A 10,473-nucleotide genomic window follows, 5' to 3' on the forward strand; every position below is an offset into this window, starting at 1 on the left:
TGAACTACATTACAGAATGTTTTGAAATTCTGTTTAATTTTTGCTTGTTTTCTTCAGCTGAAAAACAAAGACTTTTGTGTGCGTGTGTGGGGGCTATATTTGGGGTTTTTTGCTTGCTTGTTTGTTTTGGTGGTTTGTTTATTTGTTTTTAATATCTAATCCATGTGGCAAATAAATGTTTTAATATTATTTCTAATAGAAAACAAATTCCCAGCTTTGACTAGCTAATGAACAGGAAAAATGACATAGGTATATATCCATCCTAAAAGCAGGAAACAGTGGGAAAGACTTTCTCAAGTTCATGAAAGAAATGGGAAGTCACCCAGAATGAAGACCAAGCCAGTTATTATCACACATAAGCAAATCAAGTAAAGGCAGAAGATCAGATTGCACTCAGTAAACTTAGTGACACTCCTGCAATCCCTAGTGCAGAGTAGTATTCATTTTAGCTTAGAATTTTTCTAAAAGTAAGCTTCAAGTTCACTAAAATACTCTTAGACCCTAGTATATTTTTATAACCAACAAAAAAATTGGATGCTAGTTTTAAACTTCTGTCTTTTAAAACATGTCAGCATAAACAGCATTGTGACATTCCAGCTTTACTGTTCAGTAACTATCTGCTAGGTTTCAGATAGATTTCTGAAAGCCTTAAGTCCTTTACATTTCTCCATATGATTCAAGTGGGTTCATCTCCAACTTAAACATTTTGATATATCAGCCAGTTCAGTCCCTAGGAAGTGCAAGGTGGCTTTGTCTGTCTCAGATGAGCACCCTCAGCAGTTTGTTATTTCCTCTTTCCTTTTCAAAAGTTTTATTTTGTGTACCATGGCCATGATTTCCTTTCAAATCTTTTGTATGGAAAATCATTTCTGCTCCCAGCTCTGCTTTGAGCATGTGCTGAGTAAATACACAAATTTATTCAGGACATGCCATTTTATCACAGCCACTTTTCACAGTAAATTTACCTTTTAAAGTGGTACTCCTGCTGCAAAATAGCCAGCATTAACACAATTTCTTATACTTACTCTTGGGCCGACTCCTCCGATAGGTCCAGCTGGTCCTACTTCTCCCTAAAAGAAATCAGGACTTCAATTATCTTGATGCCAAGCCTAGCTCTAAAAAAGAAACTCTGCAGATAACTGTATTTATTATATCATCTTAAATTTGCTTTATATGTATTTGTATGAGTCAAGTCTGATAGAAACACTGTAAGAGAGACCAACAAATTAATTAAGCCAGAAAGTCATTCCCTATGTAGCCACTACATGCAGCCAGAAAGGCTGTGAAACTCTTGGTATACCTACCATGATGGCAATATTTTCATCATTTTGAGCAGGAAGAGACTCAGAAATGATGGATCAAGCTCTGACTGCCCTGCAGTTACTTTCTTCCAGCAACATTTGACACTTCATGACTATAAAAAGCAGTAGGAACATTGCTGCTATTCTCTTCCATCTTGCTATGACACTTTGCCAGGGTTTATCCCTATCTTTTCTCAGGGATGCAGGGAGGTTGGGCATCAGGCTTGTCAGGTATGTAAGAAAAGAAATAAGACACTGTGCTTGTGCTGCACAGGGCACTGATATAATTATGCATGATGGGGAACTGCAGTGTTAACTCTCCAGAGTTCACTCGTAAGTATGGATTAGTTCGTATCAGTGCTGCGCCAGGATGTCATGCTGTGATCATTTTATGATTCAAGTCTCTCAGTATGGGAGATTTTCTCCAAGTTTTGGAGGTAGTGGTACACAAAGTTTTCAATTACAAGAGACACGAAACAGAGATTAGGAAATCCTACCTGCAGCTTCCTGGCTTCTAATTAAACAGATCATTTTGCCACTGTTAGTTTTTGCTCATTCAATACCTGTCATGGAAGCCCATAACTGAAGTCTAGGGGTCTATCTATTAAATTATTTCTAATGCTAATTACTTTTAGCCTACAAGACATGAATTTTTATTTTTATGATGATGAATTAAGAATAATCAATGAATCTATAAAGATGAAGAATTGCCTTTCTCCCCTTTCAGTTAATAGGGGTCTGTTTACTTAAGTGTACCTAGGACACTGTAGTTAAATTGATATATGCTTTCTATCTCCATGCTTCCCCCTCACCTCCCATCTCCCCAGTTTAAAATTCAACTCTGGACACATATTATCTGAGATTCCACTGAAATAACTAAAATAAACCACATAATGGATGAACAGCCCCATGACTGTTAAAAGCTCTTGAACACCTGTCAAAATGCAAATGAAACTTCAAATTTTGCATGACAACACCATACACACCTAACCATTGTTGTCTAACCCTCTAACCCCTCAAGTGTTTATTTGAAACATCTCTTGATTGGATACTTTTTTGATCTTACCTCAACTCCTTTGGGGCCTTGTGGCCCTGGAGGCCCTCGGTCACCCAGAGATCCCTAAACATCCAAACAAATACAGTGAGAACTTACATCCACTAACAATCATGTTGGTCTAGTTTCTCTGCTTCTACAAACCTGGACAAAAATGCAAAACTGAGGAAGCAGGCCTTATTTCTTACCATTGTTCATAGGAGTTCCCTTAGAAAGCCAGGAGAAGATGCAGGAGAATTTTAATATCTGCTGGAAAACTGAGTACTTACAAACTTCTACTACACAGATTTATCGGAAGAATTTTTCTTGTGATGTTTTGAGGAGGAAGTAAGAAAATATTTGAGCTCACAAAAGAACAATTGCTCTCTTCTTCAAGTGGCAAAGCACACCATCATATTAAAATTAGAGCATCAGCAATGTAACTCTTACAGATCTTTGATTTAGGTAGCATTTAGAATAACATGTGATGACAACATTGCAATAGAAAGGAATTACAAAGTGAATTCAAACTACTAGCTTATCCAAAACTACTTGTGATTTTCAGCCCTTACTCTTCTGTTAGGATTATAATCAGCTTCCCAGAGATAAAGCACCTTATTCTCTGCCAACTTGGAGTTTTCATAACTGTTCACACCAACATTTTCAAAAGTGTTAAAATGACTTTGCAGCTAGCAGTGTGTGAAAAGCCTCAGGCATCCTGATTACAATGGTAGTAATTGGGAAAAGCACTTGACCTGGCCTAGGACAAAAAAAATAAATTTGTACAAACATATTAATGATCTGGGAAAACTAAGCTTAACAATATCAGGGAAAGCAACAAGAACAAAGAAACTGTCCTTTAGGAGAGATATGATTAGCCTCTGAAAAAAGCAATGGTGGGAAAGTTCCAAGGTAAGCCTTATTAATTGCGTACTAATAAAGCTGAAGTCTAGACAGAAGGTGCAGGTATTGGTCCAGTAACAATTTACTTAGCACACAAAAGAAAATGGAAGAGAAAAATGGAACAGGCCACCTCAAGGTGCTGAGTTTCCTTAAAGAGTCTGGGAAGGACTGGGGTGCACTGCTGTTTGACATCCCACCACAAAAGTGACAGGAGGGCTTTCAGTAGCAGTATATAACTAATATTCTGACACAGTTAGTCATAAATTTTTTTCATTGACACAACTGCTGTTTTATTCTAACAGCAAAGCCCGTTAGGACATATAGCTTTTAGTACAATGTAATTGCACAGTGGAAATGGTAGCAACATTGCTACTCTACACACACTTCCACTGCTCTTAACTGAATCCAAAAAATGTCCCACGCTGTAAAGTGCATATTAAGACTAAATGAAATTTCCATCTCCTCTTTGAGGTTTCAGGCAGCAAACAGAAAACTAAAGTAGTCATTACACGTGCACCAAAGTGCCCGGAAAAAAACCAGGAGAGTCAGCAAATGGAGGTATCCTGTATTTCATATATGTAACTTCCCTGTTGACCATCCCTTTCAGAAGAGGTGAAACTCCTAATAGCCACTTCTGTTAAATGTGCCGTATAAACAACCTAAGTGAACAGAGGAAGGAAGCTCTCTACTGCTTCCATGGTACAACACACACTGCTGGGAAAACTACAGTGGTAATCAGCATATTCTGACCATTTTTCCTCTCACTTTTCTCAGTTAGAGAGCATAAATACTTGCAGGAATAACACAGGAAACAAATTAAGTTATTTCAAAACTTCTTGAAAACATTCTTATTTCTTTTTTTCAAATGTGTTTGTTATTTTTTTTAATAAGTGATGGATCAAGATCAAACACCTGAAGTATTGTTTCCAAGCTGAGTAATGTTCTGTAGACCAAATTAACTAATAAATCCTTTGAACACAGATTTAGAGAGGTCAGATTTGCTGATTACTGCACTAATTTAGGGAAAATTTATAACCCAGAACTTCTACTGGCATTTAGAGACTGCTGATCACACTCAACAGAGCTTAAACTTCCCACCAAGAGGTTGAATTTCTCCCACACCAACTGCTAAAAAATAAAGCTTACCCTGCTTTCTTGGCTTTTAAAATGTGTATTGCTTCCGAGGAAGCATAAACAAAAACATGAGGAAAATAGCAGCACAGTGAGAACCATTTTCTAAAAATAAAAGCTGGAGGAATTTTTTTAGAACTGCAGTCAACTCAAGACAGCTGGGAATCCCAAAAGCCAAACACTTCCAGAGTTAGGCAGTTCTTTTCCCTCAGTACTAGAAGCACTGTAAAGAGTTTTTCCAGTTTGGTAATCTTTCTTCTCAAATGTAAGACATCAGTTCTCCATGATTAGGGCAGCCTCTCTAAGCTTTCTGTCTCTAATACCAAATGTGGAGGAGAGCACTGAATCTTGTCCAGCTATGTTATTTCTGTATCAGAGGAACACAGAGGCTTAAACTTTGCAGGCTACCTTTTAGTACTTTTTTTTCTGGAATCTGTGAAAAGGCAATAAATCAGTAATGCATGTATTAAATATCAACTGAATTCTAACAAAACTACTTTGGATAGAATGTGCAATGATATGATCTCAGTGAAGAAACAGGGCAACAGGGATTAGATCTCAGTTACATCATTCAGGTAGCACCTTGGAGGACAAAATTTGATAAGCAGTTTAAGAACTGTTGTATTTCTCTTCTATTTCCCCTAGACAGAGTCTTGCATCAACAGGATTTTTTATTTTAAGGGCCCTGGTAATTCAGAAACACAGGAGCAACTTCCACTGTAATGGTCAGGCAAACTCATTCATGAAAGGCTACTGACATTATACATATATACATACAAACAAGTTAGCAAAGCAACAAATCAGAACTAAAGAAAAGGTCCACACCTGCCTCTAGAAACATATTTTAACTTCTCAATTTGCTACATCAGATGATTAGTTCTCAGCCTTCCTAGTAGATTAATATCTGAGCTATTTTGGTACAAGGCTCTTGACATGGATGAAAGACAGGAGATGCAGAAAAGACTGGTTATGGCTTTGGCCACTGGATTATTTGAGATGTTCTCAAGAATGATTAGCTTTGGCATGGAGGGATCGTTACAATCTTCAAGACTATATAATTGAATTACTTACTTCTCCCCGTCTTTTGTTTTCTTGAGTATTCTGCCACAGAATTTCACAATTCAATAGAAAATTCTGTCATTTCTATATCTCTTTATTCATGGACAACCTGTATGTTTTGTTCTTGGACCAGCTGTACTGTTGGTCTTGCACAGTTCTTTTGTCTCACCAATATCTGACCTCTGGTTTACTTCAAGCTCAAAAAGGCCCTTCACTTTGGTACAATAAATAAACTGCCTCTCAGAATACAGCCATTCAAGTATCCTTTACTGCATCTAGTCTCACTTGATTGAGTCCTCCTTGAATACAAATGCTCAGAACTGTACTACTTAGATAAAGTCTTCTCATGCTTTGTGCAGTGGCATTAATGAGACATCTTGCCTTGTGTTCTAGAATTTCACTTAATTTCTATCTGCCTTAATGTACTTTTATTTGAGAGACATCTAGTAATGTCTTTTCTCCGAGTTTACAGTAGGATTTATTGTTTTAGCCATTCCTTGAATCCATCAGAAATAACAGAAGTGGGATGAATTAGCACAATGTAAAGTTTTTTAGATCATCTACAGATGCTCAACTTTGTTTCAGGTACACATTTCATTCTATCATATTTGCCACTTTATCACAGGAAACACAATGTAAGAATAGCCCCAAGCCTGGTGAGTGAGGGACTTCATTGCTATTTGCCTTTCAACAACAAATAGTCAATCTTTAGATACTATTCAACCATTTTCCACTGGGTTAATTTCTGACCCATCTGCATTTTTTTTATTAGTCTCTACACCTTTTCCATTTCAAACAAAAAATTCACATATTTGCTTTCATCTAAAGCTTCCTTGAAAACTCTATACTTGTGAATTACTGCCTAAGCTCGGTCTAAAATATTAGTCTTGTAAAGATCAGAAGCTAAATTATTCTGGCACAGTCACTTTTTTTTGTTGAAAAATTTTATCCATTATTATTAAATCTATTATTTTATCCATAATTAAATCCAGCATGGGACTTTTACTCATTTTTCCATATCTTCAGCTACTATTTCTTTCCAAAATTGTTTTAAAAAAATTGTATTAATCAGGTGAGACTATGGAGATCTGCATTGGAGATCTGCATCCATTTCACACGGATTCTATTTAATTTAAATACAGGTGAAATATATGCTGCTTTCTGACTACACAGCATTTTCTTACACTTGCCATTACATACTTCCACCTAACACAGTAGTTACTCCCATAACTGTGTGGACAACATTAAACATTCAGATAACTTCCTGATATAAATACCTGAGGCAGAGTACTTGTATTCTGACAGTAAGATTATCTCCTCATAATGCCAGTGACCATCTCTCAGAGCCTTTTCCTCAGAGATTTACACTGTTTACTGGTATTTTTAATAGGTTTTCATATAATCTTACCTTAGGACCTTCAGGACCGTTCAATCCAGGTACACCAATATCTCCTGGAAAACCCTACAGAAATCATACAGGCAAATGATTTGCAGAGTAAGAATGTTTCCAATGTACTTATTTTAATTCTATTCATTCATTCAACAAACCTGAATCACAGAAACAAGAAAGAAATTTGTTCTACCATCCCCAAACCATCAAAATGTATTACGTTTCCTTGAGAGGACTTGGATAAGTGACAGGTTTTAGGCAGCTTTCATTGAACTCAATTTAGCAGATGTCAGCATGGGTTTAATTTCTCTTAGCATGAGACTTTTTATCCATTAAGCAATGTTTGAAATTAAACCCCCGGATTGATTTTGATGCACAAAACCCCCAAAAGCAGCCAACAGCAGGTCCTGTCCTCATGAATTCTAGTGTTTTCAAAAGAAGTTTAGAGAGCAGCTGAAGCCCTTTAAACCTTGGCCACACTTTCAGAACAAGATCACTGCAAGGTTAAGAAAAGGGTAGGAAGCTTTTGCCTCCAAATCAGCAGGTGATAATCTAGGTCTGGCTGGCAGTACCTGAAGGTCAGCAGCATGCAGCATTATTCAGAATAGGCCTGTTTGAAATGCTGTGTGGTATAGGTCAAGCTGGTGGCAAAGGAAAACTAAATATGCACAGGAAATGAATCAGCTAAAATTATCACTGCAAACCATCTGGCCAGTAGGCATGGAGTGAGACACCAAGAAGATGCCTCTGTGTCAGAGGAATTCAGTGCTACATTAGGTTTATATGGGATAAGTGCATTTTAAGGAAAGACAATGATGCAGCTAACCATTATGCAATACAGTAGTGAGCTAAATTTCATAAATATCCAGAGACGATACCTGATCTTTATATTTGTTGGATAAAATAAGGCATTGGTAATGGACCCTTTAGTTAGCACAGGGCTCACTCAGTCACCTGCTGAGATACTATTTGATTTTGTTATTTTTATAACCTCTTACAACTTCATTAAATCTTGACTATCTGAAAACAGCAAAACTGCCACTTTCTCTGATCAAAATATTCATCACTACATCTGTGCACAGCCATTGTCTAACACTAGCAAAACCAAGTTTCCTTCTTCCTTAAGAGAAAATCACTACAGGTTAAAACTTATCAACATCACTCTTTACATATATACTTTTTCCAGTAATGGAAATGAGAGTATCATGTACATTCAGAACAATTTAAAGAATACCTCATAGAGAATTTCCACTGGGAAATTCTCTCTGGCTCTCTTCCATACTAAGGCAGGCTAATACAACTCATCGTTAAAGCTAAAGAGTCACATTTTAGGTGCTCTAGGCAAGAAAGAGGTATTTAAAAAAATAAATTCCCTATGTGGATAATAGTTAAGCATACTCTATTCTTTAAGAACATTTGAGCTTCAAATACAGATAATATAGACAATACACATTTCTGCAGGTAATTCCTAATTTTCTGACATTATCAACCAAAACACTTACCAGAAAGGTAAAGATTAATCTTATTAAAGCAAGAAAATTAAAAGAAAATATTATTTTACCCTCAAATACCACTTAGTTTTTCTTCTATAAGCTGTTCTTCACAGGATGTATTATAGTACTTATATATAAGTATATATGCATTATAGTACTTATATATAAGTAGAGATTTTGATGGGATGTAAGTATCTTTAGGTACATTTATACATTAAATAAAAATAAATTTATAAAACAAAGTATGAACCAGAATTAATATTTGTTTTTAAAGAATCAGGTTTAGCACTTGAATGCTAACAAGTGTTAAAGCAAACCACTAAAGATTAAAACATTCTGAGTTTCCAAAATAAGTGGAACAGCTCTAACTCTCAACATTGCACAAAACATCACAGCGGTTTAGTTCCTTTTTGCCATAAAGCAGCAATTACTAGTAGAGCTGTGCAGCAATTCCAACATGCCTCTAGGTGGCACAGAGCATACCATTTACTTGTGGCCAAGACACCCAGACTGATACCTAAAGTACTCACTTGCCACAGCCTACATTTCTATATAGCTCACCCAGAAGGTTTTTCTTTCAAAAATCCTGGCCACACCTATTTACTGAAACACACTGAAGAGTTAAGTCGATTCTCTGGAAGTCTCTAACTCATCCTTCCCTAATTTTAAATTTGCTGATTTACAGGCATTACATAGTTACCAAGGGGTGGGTTGTTTTGTACATCTGCAAATCTTTAACTTTCTAATGTGAATGAGTGCTAAATGCTGACACAGAGATAATTTCCCTCATGGCAAACATTCAAAAAAACAATCTGTCAAGAAAACTGTGAATTTAGAAAGATTCTTATGTTTTTATAAGGGAATACATCTTATTTATTTATTGTGTAAATTCTAGAAGGAATTCAGTAAGGACCATGAGATGTAAGTGTTGACAAGTACTATTACAGTTAGAACAATAATTGTATTTGGAGACCTTTCCATGTCAGGCAAAGTCTTAGAATGCACTAGGGCTATGGTCTGAGAGCATCAGTACTAGAAATGCATTTCAAAGTTCAAAATCTTCATCATTTTTATCTCTACTGTGAAGCTGGATTAAGACTTTTCTTCTTGAGCACAAATACAGAGAAAATGCAGATGCTATGACAGTATTAGAACACTGTTTCCAAGAGGTTCTTATATTAATAATCTATGAAATAAGTGGCTGTTTGTGTCCTGGATTACGACAATTAAGACAATCCCAGAAAATGAATGAACCAGAAAGGAGTTCTTAAAACACCTCAGCAATGGTTCTTGCCATGCAGATTCCAAGTAGTGAAGTGGTCTACATTTCTACTGCTATCTAAATTTGCCAAGAGTTATTCAGCAGCCAGTTCCCTGTGAAGCTATTCCAGACTAAAAATTCATTATTCTTCCCTAAGTGAAAGGCCAGGAGATTAAAGTACAGTTTCCAGCTGCAACATGATTTTCAGTAGAGACTATCCAAAACAAAACATCACTCCATATTATGACTTCTACCAAGGAAATGCAAAGTATAGATTCTTAACCTCCCATCAGCCAGAAACCTGGCAGCTGGTAGGATACAAATTATTTTCAAAATCTTGCTGCAGATGTGGCCTCTTGCCAGCAAAGCACTTTGGAGTTCACTCAGTTTAATAAATAGAAAGGTGACATCAGAAAAATCTGAAGTACCAGCTATCTCAACACAAATGTGCTTCAATTTTGCTATGAAAGTGTTGCTTTTTGAACTGAGCATGTAAATATTAAATTCACATATTTATTCCTCTCATTGATCCATATAATGTTTAATTAAGAAAAATAAAAAAGCAGAGATGATCAGATTGTTACTACATTAGGGCATGTCTTAGTGCCTCAGAGAAGAGAGATCTGCAAAAGCTTTTGCTTTCCTTTTGTTTGTTTTTCCATGTGGCTGCTAACAGGGAAGCAGAATATCAGAAATGTTTGGAAATTACACTCCACTTCCACAAGGAATTCTCTTACATTTGCAGAATCCCACTCACTCCAAACTGTTGTCACATGACATTTGGCAGCACTACTGGTCACTGATCCTCACAGCCTCTAGCTCCTCAGCAGCCTTTGAGGGGATCAGGATGCAAGGGCAGCATGGGGGGAAAATATCTCCAGGGACTGCGATAGTCCCTTCTC

General features: G+C 36.6%; 1 protein-coding gene across 1 annotated transcript in view; it reads right to left on the minus strand.

Moving 5' to 3' along the window:
• COL24A1 (collagen, type XXIV, alpha 1) overlaps positions 1 to 10,473 on the minus strand; it is a gene marked incomplete at its 5' end in the record, with an annotated part of 128,336 nt that overhangs the window by 61,855 nt on the left and 56,008 nt on the right. Inside the window, 3 exon segments of the mRNA XM_009076774.1 lie at positions 1,026 to 1,070; positions 2,368 to 2,421; positions 6,836 to 6,889. Coding sequence (XP_009075022.1) covers positions 1,026 to 1,070; positions 2,368 to 2,421; positions 6,836 to 6,889 — 153 coding nt within the window.

This window comes from Acanthisitta chloris, unplaced genomic scaffold (assembly GCF_000695815.1).
Source record: "Acanthisitta chloris isolate BGI_N310 unplaced genomic scaffold, ASM69581v1 scaffold32516, whole genome shotgun sequence".
Classification (NCBI taxonomy): Eukaryota; Metazoa; Chordata; class Aves; order Passeriformes; family Acanthisittidae; genus Acanthisitta; species Acanthisitta chloris.